The following is an 18900-nucleotide window of genomic DNA, read 5'->3' on the forward strand; positions in this document are numbered from 1 at the left end:
CTTAGTTCACATCATCTCTCTCATAAGCCAGGCAAATACTACTTGGTAGAGACAAATGCATGACTATTGGGAAAGCCAATTCAGTGGAAGAACTATTACAAGACCATTTTTATCCAGAAGATATTGTTTAGGTATTTTTTTTGTGGCAGTCCATAGCTGAACACTTGTTTTTTGTGGAAATACAGAAATGCTTAGAAGTTTATGCTGATGAAAGATTTATTTAAATTACTTCTTTCAAATCACAGATATTTCTATTAAGAAGCCGATCTTCCATTCCTGGTCCTGGGTTCTCTACACACCAAGTTACTTCCAGTTAAAGTTGGGTGAGCTGGACAAAACCCTCAGACCTGACTCTTTCTATATCTGGGATGGGCCCTGAGTTTATCAGGGATATGTGTGTAGGGGAAACACCAAAATCATCTCCTGGGTGATGCAGCAGAAGTACTGGGTATCCTGTCTCTCACTGAAGTCAGAGGAATCACAGAATCATAGAAGGGTTCGGGCTGACAGGGACCTTAAAGATCATCTCATTCCACCCCCCTGCCATAGGCAGGGACACCATCCACTAGACCGAAGTTCCATCCAACCTGGCCTGGAACACTTCTAGGGATGAGGCAGCCACAGCTTCTCTGGGTGACTTCATTACCCTCACAGCCAAGAATTTTTTCCCAATGTCCAATCTAACCCTGCTCTCTGTCAGTTTGAAGCCATCTCCCCCTTGTCCTGACACTCCAGGCCTTTGTAAACAGTTCCACTATAATAGTACCTCCTTACCTGGATTGGCTGGGGCAGTGTGTCATCTTCCCCACAGATAAGTGCCAGAGGATGGCCAAAGAGAGTGATTTTGGCATCCAAATCTAGCTGTCCTGAGGAATTTCTTTTGGTAAGGCTTCGCCTCAGAGTAAATGACTGCGATATCACCTTCTTTCTTTTCTTTGTTCCGTCTGCTCCAAGTAAAAGGCAAACAAAAGATCGATTCAAAATTTAAAAAAAACAACAGAGCACTATGTGGTACAGAGTAGAGATGTATATTGAGACAACTCAAACCAAACCGGGAAAAACTGAGAGAAAACTAAGTGGTTACCAGGGAAACAACTGCCTAAACTGTAAAACTGTGGCCATCCCTCTAAGGCCACCACCTTTCCTGTTTTGGGTTGGGTGTTTTTTACATTCTAGTCACGTTTCTTCTTAGAGAGTGGGAACATGCAAAGTACAGAAATAACAACATTTATAGAGATTTTTTGATATTGCAGTAGTTTCTCTGATAACTCTGAGGCAGATATACCACTTGGGCAGCTGGCAATGACAACAATTTTCACTTCATGGTCTGATTGTGCCCCAGCCTTAGGGAAAGAGTAGAAGTAGGGGCTCCTACTTTTTGACCTCTTCCACAGCCTGAAACAAAAACATATGGCTCCAGCTCTGCCAGCTCTGGAGCCAGCTCTAATGACAATGCTTCTAGAGCTAGTGCTTGTCCCCAGCCAGTGGAATGTGATACTTGCTCTAGAGGATGGGAACATCACAATAGGAACTCACTGGCTTCAGGGTTAGAAGTCTCTTAGTGTGGGTTTTGCATCTGCTTCATAAAGAGGAGGGCCAGGAATTTGAAGATGATAGTTGTATTGGGGTGGGATGTGCCTTTTTTCCCCCTTCACAAACAGTGAGAGAAGGAAACTTTTTCAAGAAAGTTTTCTAAAGGATTTGCCTTCTGCAAATTTGCAAAAAATGTCATGCCTTCTACTCCAAAATGAAGTTGTCTTACCCAGATGAGAAATTCTCAGGACTTCTCTTTATGACTTAGCATAAGCTCTTGTTAGGTAGGGGTTAATAAATTTGAGAAGGTCACCTAACATTATAGTGTAATATAAAATATTAGCTTCTGATACTCCTGAAAACTGGTCTGATATGATGGTCTGCTCCAAATCTGACCCTGCCCTGTTAATGGTCTGCTCTGGGTTGTTTACAGGTGCTGAGGTTTTGCATGGTTAGAAAAAACAAGTGCTGGTGCTGCTGCCAAGAGAGTTTATTTGCTCTAGTGTGCAACAGCTGATACAGTACTCAGTAGCCACTTGCAGTGCCACGCCTCAAAGGCAATGCTTGAGTGAGAAAGAAACACATTACTTCCCATTGCTACCAGGGAACATAATGAAGCCTGGTTCTGAGGACCAGGGAACGGGAATACAAGACCTCTGGCACTCAGCACTGTCACCTCTGCCATTGAGCATATAGGAAAGAAGTAATTTGCAAATGAGTGGAACTCCAGGGCTTAAGACCTCTCCTGGACGGGGACTGTGGCTTGCTCTCCGGGAGGGGGAGCAGGAAGTTTCGGGTGGTTTTGCACAAGTGCCAGCTTGCAAGCATTATATAAGAAGGTAGTTCCTCAGTTTATTTTTGAAGCTCACCATTTGAGAGGCAAAGTCCGTCTTCAGTATCTGCTGGGGCGGACAGGGGACATTTCTTGGCATCAGCCTGCAAAAAGCATCTTAGGGTTACAGAGGTGCCACGGTAATGAGAATCACCAGCAAGTTGCTGCAGGTCCTCAGAAATCTGGGGAGGTTCTGGGGAATAACCAGACAAGCCCACCACCTGCTAAAGAGGTGCCTTGCCCCAGCACTGACACTGCCTTGCTGCCCAGTAGAGGGCCTGTGCTAAACTCTGCAGGCAGACACCGCAGTAGTGCCCAGCAGGTCACAACTCTGTGCTCTTTCAAGCTGTGCTTTTGATCCAGAGAAGCCATAGCCGGACACAGCCTCCTTTTTGTGTTCTCCCCTGGCACTGGAAATTTCCTCCCAAACTCCACTGGGGAGCCTTGATGGCTTTGAAGCCTGCAAGATCCCCGAGCAAAGCTCCCTGTGAGCCGGGAGAATGCACGGACTGCCCACAGCAATGCCCTGCTCGCCCTGCTCAGTGCAGCACAGAGCTGCCTTTGAAGGGCTCTGCCCTCTCCTGGGTGAGGGCAGGCAGCCGGCAGCCACTGCAGGAGCCACCCCTGCTTTGCTAAGGTATCTCACACCAGTACCCAAGAAGGATCCAGGAAAATATGAGGGCTGCTTACCTCTGTCTGGCACTCAATCAGACTCTCCATGTTCCCAGCATTTACTGTCTTTGACTAGGCAAGAAAACAAAGACACTGTGTGAGTAACTGGATACTATGATTGAGAAATTAGAGCTTTTCAAAGTCATTATGTTGACAGAGCTGAAATAATTATGATACTCACAGTATTACAGCTGCTTAACACTTTCATTAGGAGTTTGATCGGAGGAGCTCTGGACACTCTAGTTTCCTTTAGTCCTTTTGTTTGCCTGTTTGTTGAACATGGAATGGACAAAGAGTCTTGTAAAACTGCACCTTTCTTGGCTTTCTCCTCTGCAAACCAATCTAGCATGTATGATCCTGAACCAGCAAGATCTCCCACACAAGTAAACCATAAAGCCCTTCTCCAGAAGGGCATTCAGCCCTGCTGCTGTATCTGCCTCCTGATTAAAACAAAATAAAAGCAGCTTTCCATTTTTAATCCATGCAGAAAGTGAGCAAGTGGTGACAGCTACATATGGTCATTAATCTGCACACCCGAGGCTGAGCAATTCGGTCAGCTCTACCCATGAGCTATGCTTAGCAGTGAGTGCACCTCTCCCCCATGTATATTTTTGTACATCTCTGTGCAGCTGCATCTGAACCTCTCCACTGATTTCAATCACCATGCTGCAGATTTTTCAAAGGTGGTACTTACCCAAGAAATGAGTCCAGCCAGAGCTCCTTCACCTCCCGTGAACTGCAGAGGAAAGGAGAAACAGCATCACTCCCCACTGCTACTAATCCTTTGGACAGAGGCAGGCGACTAAACAGTGTATACCACATGTGCTGCCTTATATATTCAGAAGGGGCAGGTGGAAATTCACAGGCAGGAAGAAGCATCATGGGGCAGGACCGAGACGCTACCAAATTTCTGGCTTCCTCTTTCCTTTTAGAGGAGCTGCTTTTTTGGTTTTCCCCTACTTCAAGAAAAAAAAAGAAGCTCTGGTAGCTGTTATGGACGGAAAAGATGAGACACTTGCCAGGTAAAGGTTCCAGCTATCATCACCAGCATGAGGTGAGATGTGCAGAGGGGGCTGCAGTGTAGGCAGCTTCTCTTTACCATTAAAGGGCACTGGGTACAGTCTGTCCTTTGACTGCTCAGAGACATTAGATTTGGCAGTTTTAAGATGCACTGCCAGATCAAGTCACACTAAGAACAATGAAAATAACAGGGAGGCGGAATAGACAAGATTCAAAGAAATATTCTTTATAGTTTTTAAAAAGCTAATTGCAAGAGTTTACTGTCTACAAGCAGACACATTTTGTCAGTACTAAGTAGTTCTTAATAATCAAGGTATCGCACATCGGAAGTGGTGTTATGTAGTAATTTAGTAATGTATGACAACATGTAATTAAAAAGTCTTGCTTAAAATAAATTTTAATAAAATATATTTGTGTGTACATATTAAAATTTGATTCAACTGAAAAGATAAAAAATCTAGGAAAAATCTACCTCTGCTTGACCTGTATCATTCTGTTGCTGACTGCCCCCCAACTTGTGCATATACCACTTATTCTACAAGACCATTATGAAAATTCATTAAGGTTTGATGTTAAATAGATTAAATTATTTCTATTGACTTATTGACTGAGGCAAATTGCAACCCTGTTCTGGGTGCCAGTCTGCTGGTCTTGTGAAAAGGAGGAGTTAAGGCTGAGAGTCAGGGTTGGGAATCCTTCAGTAGTGGACATAGGTTGAAAGAACACTTGTGAAACTATGGCCTTTCTGCTGCTTCGCTCGTGGATGCTCCATTTCACATGTGCATAGGATGAGGCTCTCTTAGCCCAGTGCCTTGCAGATGCATGTAATGGCTGCATCCGCTGCTGAATTCACCCTCAAAGCTGTTCTTTGTGGAACTACATCAGACCCAGCCAGTATAGTACTGACCCTGTTTCATGCAGAACAGAAAGGTGATCTCTGTTTGGCAGAAATCCAAAGCACAAAATTCATTTTGGTTCAATAGAGATGTGTCCAGAAGAGCAAATGGAGACTTGCTCTGCTTTTGTGGGAGGTGCTGCTATAGGTCACTTTTTAAGTCCTCCTGAGGCCCATCATTTCCATGTTCCTGTAGTGGCACTACTCTGGTGACTTGTTTAGGGCTGAAATTTACAGCAATCTCGATCAATTAGTCTGCAGCCCTGCGCATTTACTACTGATCTTTTACTCACTGCTCTGATTTTTCGTTAATTATCAGTCTCATTACATTTGTAATTTCCCAACTAAATTCCATGGGTTGCTGCACATGCTTGCAAAAATATTGTCATCACTTTCTCCTGAGAATTTCTTTGGAGGCTCCTTGGCAGCTGCAGCATCAGTGCTGATAGTTTCAGTGGGATTCCTCAACAAGAAGCATCTATTTTTCATTACATCTGTTAAATGTATATCCAAACATACCTGTCTGTTAAGTATCTCACAGAGGACCTATGGAGTTCAATTCTGCCTTGCCCTTACTTCCAGCACTCTGTACAGATGTATTTCTGAGCTAATGTCCGTTTCATGATTGACACAGGGTTTGATCTGGAAAATGTGTGACTTGTGAAGAAAATGTGGGTTTAATGGATGGTGATTAGCCAGACCAGAAGCTTAGATTACATTTCTGGCACCTGTGTACACAGGACACTGTGCTTTGCGTTTCCCAGTCCCACAATGGACAGTGTATTGATAGCACATCACCAGACTGCCCACTGGCATACACTGCTGTATCTCTATCCAGTTAGTTCTCATCCATTAACAGTTGTGGGGATATAATGGCTGTTGCATGTGGAGGGTGTGTGTATAGGCCTGCCTGCCCATATGAAAAACAATTGACTTTTTACCCTCCTGATAGCATTCTTTATTTAATAGCTCTTTTATGGTGTGTATCACAAACACTTAAATCATGTCAACATCACTTTAAAGCAGGCTGTTTTATTACAAATAAGCAGGCATCTTAAAATGCTGTGGTTTGGCAGAGTAGTTGTATGGCAACACAGAGGGAATCTTGGCTGTTTTTGTGAGAAGCAGTAAGCAAGCACATGCTGATTCCTGCCAAACACTGCAGAGCTGTGTGCAGGCTGCCAGGGTCAGAAGAGCTGCTCCCATGCCTACCAGCCAGAACAGCTTCACAGCTTCCCCATCAGCATGGAAAAGGTAACACAGATGTAGGGCCCAAAGCCAGTCTCCACCCTGAATATTAACAGAAAAGGCCTGTCATATGAGATATTTACAAGTTAAGTTCCCTTATATGAACAACTTCTCTCCCTGAAGAGGCTGATTCCATCTCTATCTCCCAGTTCTGCTTTGCAGATTTGAAACCTTTGCTATGGTCCATTCCTCCCTCAGTTTGGTACAGATCTTACACCATGATGTATCAAAGCAATGTGTTTGTTGTACCTCAGCCACTGCCCTGGGACAAGGAGAATAGATGGCGGTGGCTTGGGTACACCTGGAGCTGTTTGCAGTCAAGTTGTTTCTCCCAATCCATCCCTGACTAAGTGAATGCACTGCCCTTCAAAGACACTGGATGCTTACACAAAGATCAGTGCATGGGAGACTGGGTGGATTTGCAAGGATTTTGATGTACTAGTCTGTGTAGAAGCTCTTCCCCTGCTGTACACCAGTCTGCTTCCCTCAGTTCTGGTGAGGTGTTTTACATTCACCGGAAAGAAAGCAGGAGCAGGGAGGTCCTGCAGAGCAGCCAAATCTGGGTGGATCCAGCCCTCTTAAGGACTGGGTTTGCCCCTTGGGATATGAAGCATTTTCCTTACAGAAGCTAAGACATCAGTTTGATGCCTCTGCTTCCTCTGGTCCTAGCAAGCCCCTTTCCCCTCCCAGACTTGCTTTTGTGGTTCACTCCCAAGCCCTCTGCCCAACCAGTGTTTGGAGAGGGGATTCATATAGCACTTGTTTCAAACATGGACCAAATGGTGATTTTCCTTTAGTGTGAGCTCCAGTCAAGCTAGGCATTTTCTCCTCTTTTCTTCTCTTATGCTTACACTGTGGCTCTGTGAAGGACTCCAGATCATAGCAATGAAAGAACATCAATTGGCATGAGAAAGAAGTCAGTAGTTGACAGTGAAAAAAGAACAAAAGAATGAATCAGCTGTGACTGTAGAGTGTCTGTTTCCTTCTCTCCTTATCAAACCACAAATGGGAAAACCCCAGCCACAGCTCACTTTTGTTTATTTCTATTACTTTTGCAAATGTTTGACACCATGGCTTTTAGGAAGGCGGGATTGTGTGAATGAATCCTGAAACTCACCTTGCCTTCGCCCTTTTATCATGCCCTTAAGGAGGCAGCAGGAGCATAGCTGTGAGAAGGGTATGGCAGAATATGCCTGGAGCAGGGATTCCTTCAAGCCCATATAGAGCAGAAAGAGCCTTCATCAGTGCCTCTCCATGTGGAAAAGGGATTCTATTCCAGTTTTGTCTTCACTGCCACAGCTGCAGTCTCCCCAGGGAACAACAGGAACATTTACCAAAATAAGGAAAGCAGCTGCGCCAAATTCAGAAAGCTGTTGGGTTGGTTGTTTTTTTGGAAGGGAAAACTCTGTACAATCTGTCCATGAATTCAAAGAACAAGGTGGCAAGTGGGTTCCTGGAAACAGGCCATTTATAGATGCCTTCTGAAGGCAGCTCTGATTTCTTATCACTCTCCAGAATGTGTTGTGGGATGATAGGCATGGTTCAGGATTTGATCACAGAAGTCAGACACATCCTTTGATCAGACCAGTCTCTACTTCCTACCTGTAACAATTCAGAGCAAGAACCATCAATCCAGCCACAGGTTTAGTCAGGTAGAATCTGGGCTCATGCTAAACCTGCCTTTGGAAAGTGAAATACACTGTCAGTTTTTCCCAGCTCTGTTCAACTGATTTCTATCCTCAATTAGATATCAAGATTAGATTGCAGTGTGGGTTAGATTGCACTACCCTTCTACACACTGTGCTACTATTGCACAGGAAAAAGTTACAAATCAAAGGTAACACTATAAATACAGCACAAGGTGTGTATTCTGTGCCCTTCCTCTGACACCATTTTGGTTGCATTTGCTTTGCAGTATGGTTTGTTTATTCTTTCATGGGTGTTTTCCCCAAGACTAAGTTGGCAGCTCTAAAGATTTTTACTCACCCTCAGGTGATTGGGTTCAGTGGATGTTTTTTAGTTGTGGAGGGCAGGTGCATATGGGCCATTTTTCCTAAGGGTCTGTGCTGTTTGGCTATGTCTGTGTTTAGCTTTTTATTGTATCTCTGTGGCACTTGGGAATTACTCATTCCTTGGTGTGAATCCTGAGGTGACCAGCACAAAGTCATCAGGGAATTGCAGTTGCCTATCATTTCTGACTAAGCAGATGCAGATCTTTTGCTTATTACACAAAAACAGTAGAGAAGATGTGTAATACAGTCTGAAATCTGTTCTTTTCAAGATTCCTGATTGAAGGTACTCAAACAATATTGAATAGGGATATGCTTACTCTTTTTGTTACTCCATCAGGTTTTTACTTGATTTGCTTCTTTATGTTCTTCATTTGCAAATCAGAAACTGATATGGGACTTTTTGCCAAGCTCATTTGCCATCAGGGACAGATTATGCTTCTTATCTAATACAGATAGGTGCGAACCTTGATTTTGCTTTTCAGGATTGACATGAATGTTTTCTTTTAGATTTTTTTTTCATGTAGGCTTGTAATTCTCTTGTTTGTGCACCCTCTGTTTTGCTTTGAATTTCAGCATCAAGGTTATCTCAGATCTCAAAATGTGAATCAGGATAAACAAAAAAGAACCTGGATTTGACATTGAATTCTAACTTGCATGTGATTTTCAGGCATAAGTCATCTCACTTTCACATAAAATATGATCTCTAGACTGGCACTAGCCTAGGAACCAGTCTGGAATAAGACCAAGAAAACCTGGCCCAACTGTAATCTGGGGTTTCATCATACATGTGCCCCATTTATACAAAAACTAGAAAAGAAAGGCAGGCTTGGGAATGCAAGACCTTACCACCACCCTGGTAGCGTGGGAGCTGCTCCAGGCATTGCAAGTGCCTTGAACACAGCTGTTACCACAGGTGCCCAGGAGAAACAACCAGAAGTAGCTGGATTTTGCCCATCATTTTTCTCCAACTAGCTTCCTCTGAGCCCCAGGGATTTGATGGGAACATCCCCAAACTCTTCATGATTGTTTTGCACTTGTGAGTTCATCATTCCTGTGTTGCACCTGCTTCCTAAGTAGTAAGTACAACAGCTAGTAATCAGGTCCTCAACACCACTAAATTCACCAAGAATAGGAACCTTTTTGACCACACATCTAGATTCCATCCTCCAGGCAAAAGCAGTGTCAGGCAAAGCAAGTCTTTCCAGGGACAACTCTGCTAACTACATCTGAACTCCCCTGAGCACATCTGACCCCAAGCTTCGAGAGGATTATTTGTTGTCATGTGCTGTTCTTGTGCATGCACATCCACACACTGCAAAATAAAATGTTCTGTGAAGTTTTGGCCACCCATCAAAATCAAGATGATAAATTCGAAACAAACATCTCCATATTAGCTGGTGATTGCCTTATTGTTGCTACTAGCAACAGCTGCCCTGTTAGTGTTTGAAATAAACACTCCACTTCTGTACTGCTCTCCCGTTTTAAAGCATGACTACCTTATGAGGATTTCTGAAAGCAAATGCTTCCCATGGCACAGACTCTGCCTCCTGCTGCAGGGCATCAAGAGGTCTCTGGGAGAAAGGGATGTGCAGAGAGTGGAGGTGCCCACAGGGCAGGCCAGGCTGGCCTCAGGTACCAGCTCTGACCAACACAACTGGAGGGCACTGAGGGCTGCCACACCCAGAGCCAGGGCAGTCAGGTGCTCACCTGCAAAAGCACAGTGACACTTCCAGGCCAGGAAAAAGGGAGAAATTCCCACCCTGCATGGCAAGCAGGAGCTGGGATCTCCCTCTTGTGAGAGTGGGGTTAGAGGAAGAAAAACAGCTTTTGAGTTCAGTTATTTGACTCATTGCTGGAGAGGGCTCAGCTTGAAGGTCAGGCTGTTCCCTTCAGGCCTGCGTTCCTACAAAGTTGGCCATTAATTTATGCTGCTGACATGCAAACCATGTGCTATTACGCTGCCTTTACTTATTCTGCCTGTGTGTGCCTGCTCTGGACTCTGTATTTGCTTTCAGTCCTGCAGTCACAGCACAGAGATGACACTAAGGAGTATGTAGAGAAGGTACCCTGCATGCCACAGTGTCCATTTCCCTGTTTAGCGATGGTGGAGGCTTGAAAGGAAGAATTTGTTCTCTATTTCCACTTACTTTTAAAGGAAGTTTGTTTGTGCTTCGTTTGAGCTTTACCTTTTCTCCCACTTATCAGAGTATGTTTCTTTGGGATTTTTTTTCTCTGAAAATGGTAACTGTGTGCATTCTTAGAGTCTCAAACTGCCTTATTCAGAAATAACATGAAACTTTGTGAGGGGAGGATATATCTTTAACCAGGCCAATGGATACAGGTACAAAACCCTTTCTCAAGCCTGAAAAGAAATTTCTATCTTCACTCTTAGTTGAGAAGAAATGCTCTAAATTTTACTAGATCTAACATACTAAGCCAAAAGATGTACAGTTCAGCAACTGCTGTAACATTTGTGTAAACTAAAGTCCGTATTTGCTACAGAGTCTTAGTTCTGCTTGTGCAATGCTGTGAACCAATCTTTTCCTTATGTAACTTGATTGAACTTAGTATTCAGAGAATAAACATGACCTGTCATTATCCTGTAAGTAATGCCAAACTGAAGATGATGGTATATGTATCAGGGGGTCCTTCTTCCATTTAATATGTAATAAAGTGGCTGTTACTGCATTATACAAAAATCTCCAGTTTATCTTTCAAATGTAGCCTCCTGGGATCATTATAGCTCTAAGTTATCACCTCCGATGCTATGCTCAGCAAAACAACTTTTAAAGATACAACATATCATAGTAATTGACACCTGTCTGGGCTGTTTTAGGAGACCTGGATTGCTGGAAGAGGAGTTTGAGAGGCCTTTCTTATGTCCCTGGCTGTTCCTCCTCCCTGCAACATTTCTATTTGCTTCCAGAACCAAATATTCCCACAGTTTTCTTTGGATGACAGTGTGCTGCAATGTAAACCTGTCACAACTGTGATACTGACATGAATAAACAATGCAGATAATATTTTCATTCTGGCCTTAAAGGTCTAATGAACGTCACAAGCATGGAAAAAGTCATTACTTTAACATCTGAACATGCTTACTCAGCACTCAGTAATCAACCCATAAATGTAAACAAGCTACAACACAGTAATCCCCCTATTAGGGAATTTTCAGACTAACCAAAGACTTTAATTGCATCTTTGTGTTGAGCTCTGGAAGATGCTTCAGTTTGTCCTTTGATTTTCCATGCAACATCTGAAAGGTAGCCTGCCTTTTTTCTGCCTCAGTTTCTTATTAATAATGTGCTGAAAATAAAACGTCACTGCTCTGGATAAGGTGCTTTGATATCTTTTGGTGAAAACGGGTATATACAGGAGAATCCTGTAAACAGTTCAGCAGCTATTGCCTCTCCTGCCTCCTGTGTGCTACATAGCAAAGAGAAGACATTAATTGTAGCCCTTCTGGCAAACCTTTGACAAATGAAACCATGTTTTGAAGTGTATCACTCATGAGAAAAATACATTATTTTTCTGGGCATTATTTGTGTCCCTCCAAGGTCTTTGCGTTTGTACTTGGCATATCAGAATGCAGCAGTCACCTTCTGGCCATGTCACATACACATTTATTTTAAGCATGCAGCTTATCGTCAGGATAGTATATGAAAATGTGACAACATGTGATCATGTGACAATGAAATAAACATTCAATATAATGACTGAACCAGCCATTTTATCTAGACTGTGTAATTAGAAACATTTCTGAGCATGAGCTCCCCTCCCTTTGCCTGGCCTCTAGCAAGGGATTTGACATGGGGACTCCAGCGTGGTGACAACAGAGGCTATGCTTTTATCATCAAGCTGATAGTGGGAAATGTTGTCACCTGATGTCTACGTGCTCTATGAGGAGCTGCTTCCTTCAATGTGAGCTTGGGAAGAGCTCCGTGGCACTGAAGTGACTGCAACTACTCAGTAGCTTCAAGCTCCTAAGAAGGTCCTTGCCTTGTATAGTCAGCAAAGAAGTGCTGAAGATAAGAGGTAGCTGCCAATTTCATAAACATCACATTTAATACTCAAAAATCACTGGAATGGTGACTGGAGAGATATATGTATGGAGGTTGACTACTTGCTCTATATCCCAATGACCAGCCATTGAACACTCCTTTCCCCTACTGTGGCACCATCTCTGTGTGAATGCTGAGATGTTCAGTAAGCCAAAGTATTTGATTCAGTTCATCACTTCGCTGAAAGCACACAGACAAAAGCTTAACTGAACATGCTGGGGTGGAGGATGAACTACATACTTTTGGTACCAAGGCAGAAATCACTGCTTTATCCTTGTAATTAGGTTTGCCCCTTTCCTCTAATCTCATCATCAGCCAATGAAAATCATTGCATTTGGGCTTATGTATCAGTTCAGAGCTTAAAATTCTACTCTTTCATTTTCAATACACTGGAGTACTTGGTCAAGAAATAAAGGCCTATTTTATGCCCCACAGATTGCTTATTTTTAAGAGTAGGAGAAGAATCCAATAACAAATGGGAACAATATGCTCTCTTTTGTCAACCTTTTTTTTTTTCCTTAGCTTACCTTAGAGAATTTTGGCTGTGGTTTGGCCAGTGTTCTATGTAGATAAAGTGATTTTAATAAAAATAAGGAAAAAAACCCATGCCTGTATTTTCCAGTTTAGTTTCTAGATATTGTACTTACTGAAAAAAAAATCAAAAAGTTTCACCAGCTTGAAAGTAGTTGCTTAATTTCTTATACAGAAGCAATTCATTAAAAGGGAATTACTGTCAGACACTGATTGTTCTCCTCTCTTCCTTCTCTTTTTTATTCTTTACAATTGCTTAGCAGATCTGAGTTTTAGTTCCTCAAAATTCAGTTTTTGTTTGTTCTCTTTTTCTCAATGTGCAAGATAACACCAGTCTTGCAGAATTAATTTTCCCACCAAAACTGCCTTATCTCACAGTAGTTTGTGTGGCTGTTTCTGTACCTGTGTAGGTATAACCAAATAGGACCTCATTCCTACAGCCTGACTCTCCAGGCATCCCAGGTATAAAATACCACCATTCTGTTTAGGTGGTGTTCAAAATTAAACAAGGATAAGTTTCTACAGAAAATGGGAAAAAATCCTAGGTCTCTGTTTTTGGACTGTGGGTTTATGAGAGAGCACTTATAAAAGCCTTCTGTCATGAAATAGCGTATCACTTTTAGTAAAAATTTCTGTCCTCAAAATGGGGAATTTCCATTAGGAACCACAAAACGGGGGTTTCATAATGGTGCACATGTATGAGGGCTCTGCTTTTATGGTATGGGTATCATCCTAGTCCCTGTTCCTTGGAAGAGAAGAGGGTATGGAAACAGCACATGCCCACTGGTGGGATTTTATCTCCTTTGCCACAACTTCTGCACCATCTTAGCAGGAGCAGGCTGGAGCCGGCCTTGGCAGCTGTAGGCATCCTTGTGCTGGGGAGTTACCATTGAGGTCTCTGGTGAGGAAGTGGAGCCACGGATCAGATCCTCAAAGACACTTAGGGACCTATTGTCTTTTTAATCACCCACTCACTCTGAATTAAAATAGAAGCTGAGAATCTAACTGCCTTGGCAAATTGTGAATGAGGTTAGTGTCAAGGAGAGGTCAGGCAAGCTTCAGCAGTGTGAGCTATAACTCCTTTCAGTTTGCTCTTCATGACACTGTGCACTAAGCATGGCTGAGAAAAAACTAACCTGCACTTAGGCAGTGCTTTCCATTTGGCCCCTTTTATTTTCAGTACCAGTGAAAGGACATACAGGGAGTCTATCTGATGTAGCCCCCAAATCACGTCTATAGAAAATAGATGGTAAAAACATAAAACTAGACTGCACCAGATAATATAGAGGATGGATTTAATATCAGGGTGCTTGCCTGGAATTCTAGGTCTGGGGACACAGAGAGAAAGGGGATGTGGCTCAGCATCTAGGTTTTGGTTTGAGTTGTCACAGGAATATGGCACAAAAATTTTGCTAAGCTGGGATTCAGAGATGAATTGCTCTAAACTGTGCTTGAATCAAGTCTCAGTCAATGACTCGTCTCTAAAAAAATGAGTATGATTCAAAGATCTAGTTCCAGCCAAAATGTTATGAATGAAGAGATTTCATTGTGTCCCTAGAGGAACTCTCTTCTGAATAAACTCTGCCTTGGACTAATTTATGGGGCCACAGTAAGATGTTCCTTTAGAGGAATTTCCCTTACTGTAAGCGGGCACTGGATCACTGATATCCTTTGGCACATCCTCACCATGGTACCATGTGTATAAGCCTTTTACAGGACTTTAGCATGCTAATAATCTTGTGCATAGGCAGGAACCATTCCTTCTCCACAAACCTGTTGCATTAAAAAAGGATACACATGACCACAGGAAAAAGAGGAAGGTATCATTTTCTTCCATGAACAGAGTTAAAATGCAAAGTGTAAAATACAAATCCCATTAAGATCTTGCAGGAATTCAGGAGGTGTTGGGATCTTCCCATATAATACACAACAATAACAAAAGTGTAGAGAAAACCAAGAAGTCATCCTATTGTATCATCTGATTATGGATAGGGACACTTGCACATGTCATGGCTGATCTGTACTACAGACTCCCCAGACTCACTGGGCTTACCTCATTAATGCTGCCTAACCTGATTCCTACTCACCAGCTATCCTGTGGGAGAGTGCATGTATGCTCACACTCCTCTCCACACCTCCAGGAATGGTTACACTTCCATTGAAGAGCAGCTAGTAACAAACCTCTGATGTACCTTCTGACTGTAGCTCTCTGTAGAAGGAGCCTAAAGACAGAGTGATACAAATACCCTTGCATTATTTTCTTCAAGCCCACTAAGCTTTTGGGAAGGTAAAAAGTGCCAAACATTGTCAAAGACAATTAGGAACCAGCACCACAATTTTCCTTTCACCCATACTGCTCATAGTATTCAACAGTAGCACCTTGCTCTTAAACTGTTCTTCCCAGCAGAAGTTCTCACTCTGCTCTTTTGTGCCCTGAAGTGCTTCTCATTGAGCTGCCTAGGTTCCCTTCAGCAGCATGAGAGCTACTACTCTCATGCCTCCCTTGTGACAAAAGAAGCCTGGGATTCCCATGTCTCATTTCTCCGGATGGTTTTGTAATAGCTGCTTTAGCCTGCCATGCCGCTGGCGATGCCCTAAGCTGGGTCATCCCCAGCTTTGAGGGCACAGGATGCCAAACACTCCCAGGACAGCGGTTGGGTTTATGCCTCCAGACCAAGCAAAAAAGGAATGCGAGCAGGGGCAGATCAGCAGATGGGATTGCACGTGTCAGCAAGGGCCTCCTGTGAAGGCTACATAATAGCAGGTGCCAGTGAGAGGATGTTCCAGCCCACTGTGCACGCAGAAAGTAATCACTGGTGACATTTCCTCACACCATCCTCCTCCTCAGAGAGGAACTGGCAGGTTCTGAGGGGTTTGTGTGTGGGAGGCTGACAAAACTAGAAGTGGGGTCTGCTTCCATGCAATGAGCTAACAAGGAAGTAGGGAAAAAATAGTCCCTTTAATCTGACCGTTATAATAAGTTTTAGACTAGCAGTAATTTACGAGAGAGTACAGAAAAGTAAGAGTTTGCCCAGGTTCACCTTGCTGAGATTGGGGGCTTTTGCCCATTTCTCTCATTAAGGCTGCTAGGGACTACTGAGAGCAAAGGTTTAAGCATACAGAATGATACAAATTGGGGGGCATAGAAAGCCTTCCACCAGGGCCATGGCACCTGGTCTGCTGAATAACTGTCTAAAAGGCACATGAGAGAGGTTTTCTCTGCAAACCTGGTTCACATGACTGACAGCATCATAAGATCCATGGCAGCTGATTCCTCTCTTGCCTCAACAGCTAGAGGCTTGTTGTGCAAGCATGAAAGTTTTCTACAACTCAGATACACATCTTTTAAATGAGCTCTTGACTCTGTTGCCAGCCAAGTGACATAGCTCGACTTGTGTTTTTCTTGTGAAGGCAACTGAGTGCATTTTGTTGTCTGAGAAATTTCCTGAATTGATCATTCCCATGACCAGAATCCTCTGTTTTCTGTGACATGCTGGTCATTATTGCCCCACTGGGTCTTCCCCAAGTGCTGAGATGAACATAACTTCTATCATCCTCTCAGCAGCTGAGTGACTTAGTGATTACAAACCACAGTATACTTGAAAAAGTCAGAGAAAGGTTTCAGATTACATGGTAACCCAGAGAAGAGTGGTTGTCACATTCATGCCTCACTAACTAGCATTCAATCAGCCCAAAACAAGGTGAAAATTCTCTTGGACCCCTGGGAAACAGTTATTTGTCAATACCACCTGTGGGTGACTTCAAGCTGTTTTTTTATATTTTTGTCTTTGGAGACCTTCAGAAACTAGAAGAAAACCACACACATACACACATACACACTAACACCTGTATCCATCAGTCCAAATACAAATAACTCTTCTGTGACATAACACTAACACTCATCTAGGTTTTTGCAAATATTTTCTAACCTGGAAGATATTGAAGCCAGACCCCCAACCCCTAGGGCAGGGAGGAAGGTCAGGGAGCTCTAACTGGTTCTCAAGATATCAGCTGCTATCAGCCTGTGTACTCTGTGCTGGGAAGGGCAGACAGTGCTCCCAGCCTTAGGAAGGTCTTCCATGGCTAGCAGACAGCACTGGATGCACAGCCACTGTAACCTCCTGGCCACTGCTCTGAGCTGATGGTATTCTATATATTTATCCCAAACTGAACAAGAAAATCTGCGTTTTGAAGAGACAGGCCAGAGTCTCTCTGAGTATTATTACTTTTATTTCCTGATAAAAGTGCCCTGTGTAAGGAAAGAACTAACAGGATCAATCCCAATAAATGCAGACATCCATATACATAGGTAGTCAGCGTTTGTGTGCTTACACAATTCTGTCATTTTTACTTGGGGGAAAAAAAATAGGGACATCCTGGGCAGATTTGCAGACTACATTTATAATTCACATCAATAATAGTTCTATTACAGCCATACAGTGTCCGTTTAGGGGGACTACCCTACCCTTTCTCCTTGCTGACTGTGTTGAGGTGTCTATAGAGCAAATCCCCAGGCAGTGCCTAATCTGAAGCTTCTTCATTGCAGTGTGATCCTCAGGGGCTGTGGTTTTCTGAACAACCAAACACAGTCTCCTTGCATTGACTTTAAAATATACTCAGGGATGGGGAAGCCCAAAAAATCTGAGTTACAGAAGCATTCAGTAAGAATGGCATATGCTGTGAATGAGACTAGCATTTGTATTAGCTCTGGAGGCTTTACTAGCATCCTTCTACTTCCTGGTTTTAAAATCAACTTGGGGAATTTCCTTTCTTGGGCTATTTTGGAACTTCTGCTTGTAGTTGTGATTGAAACCAAGATCTGTGAAGATGTGTGGCAGTGGTAAGCCCCTACTGATGACCACAACAAACCTCCATGCCCAAATACTCAACGGCTCATGGAAGCCTTGAACACAGCTGAATTTTCAGCTTGGGCCACTTTGTTGGAGAAAACTAGTGTACATAAGACATAAGAATGTGAGAAATCAGCAGACTGGATCATTCTCCTGAACCACCTAATCCAGGTTTCTATCTTTAATGGCAAATGATGTTACTTGTTTCAGAAATAGTTGCAGATCTCATGCCTTTATAAGGTTTTTCTTCTAAGTCTCTAGTTTACTAATTTTGTTTACTCTCAAGAAGAGCATACAGGAGTAGGCTGATTTAGTTTCTTTTTTAATTTAAGACTGTTTTCCTAGAAAAAGTTGGAATAACAGTACACTGGTAACAATTCCAGTTTTGCCAGTACATCAGTTTCTGTCCCTATGAGCAGAATAGCAGAGAGTTCAAAAGAAAGATTGCTGGTAGGGAGTCAGAGCATTTTTCTGGGTACCTTCTACCCTCCAAAGTAGAATCACGTAACAAACTTTTGTCTAATCCATGCAAGCTGTCACATATATGCTGCCCCTTTGCATTAGGTCTTAGCAGTGGGACTGTGAGCTTGCTGCCCTCGAAGGAAGAAAAGCCTTTTTGTGCCAGAGCCTCTGCTTTTCACACCACTCTGTTCTCTCAGCCATATACAGAAAGATCCTTACCTTCGCTGTTCTCTGTAAAGCAGCATACAGTCATGTTAAAGAATGGGGACATTCACTAAGTGTTCTTTTATTGCATTAGTCTTTTCATGCAACATAAGTAAGATGAAAAATGCCTGAAAGAGCTTTTGCTCAAAATTCTGTGTTTCATTACTCTATTTCTCCCTCTAAGGCACCTTTAAAAGATACTTTTTTTGTGCTGTCTGCTAAAGAAGGTGGATGAAAACATTTCCATTAAAGACACAGCCTTTCTTCTCTGAGTGTCACCGGGGTTACCATTCACTTTCATCTGCCACCCAAGAATCAGCCAAGAAAAATAAAGATAAGATTTCCAAATTTCAGTAGCCCTATCAGGAAAAATATAAATGGGAAAAAATCTCCACCACCAAACAAACTCCAAAGAACTAGGAAAGACTGCTGTTCTTTCTAGTGCTTCTCAGCAGAAAAGAAACCTAAACCAAAACACAGACCTATACCATGGTATCATAAAAGTGGCATTGCAAATTGATTTTAGGAATTCTGCATTTGGGTGCCTTCTAGGGAAATTTATCATCGAAGTGCATTTAAT

At 42.8% G+C, this 18900-nt stretch overlaps 1 protein-coding gene across 3 annotated transcripts in view; it reads right to left on the reverse strand.

Annotated features, from left to right (window-relative positions):
• Positions 1-18900, reverse strand: part of TAGAP (T cell activation RhoGTPase activating protein) — a 44073-nt gene that overhangs the window by 4838 nt on the left and 20335 nt on the right. For 2 of the 3 annotated variants that reach the window (XM_088161672.1, XM_088161673.1), the window contains 5 exons: positions 3732-3773; positions 3219-3303; positions 3056-3109; positions 2403-2469; positions 775-944 (listed from right to left, as the gene is read on the reverse strand). In XM_088161672.1, coding sequence (XP_088017798.1) covers positions 775-944; positions 2403-2469; positions 3056-3109; positions 3219-3245 — 318 coding nt within the window. In that variant the 5' untranslated portion in view covers positions 3246-3303; positions 3732-3773. Of the gene's footprint in view, positions 1-774; positions 945-2402; positions 2470-3055; positions 3110-3218; positions 3304-3731; positions 4181-18900 lie in introns of those variants that run through there. The other variant, XM_014888648.2, reaches the window with a different exon arrangement.

Source organism: Sturnus vulgaris, chromosome 3, assembly GCF_052056855.1.
Source record: "Sturnus vulgaris isolate bStuVul1 chromosome 3, bStuVul1.hap1, whole genome shotgun sequence".
NCBI lineage: Eukaryota > Metazoa > Chordata > Aves > Passeriformes > Sturnidae > Sturnus > Sturnus vulgaris.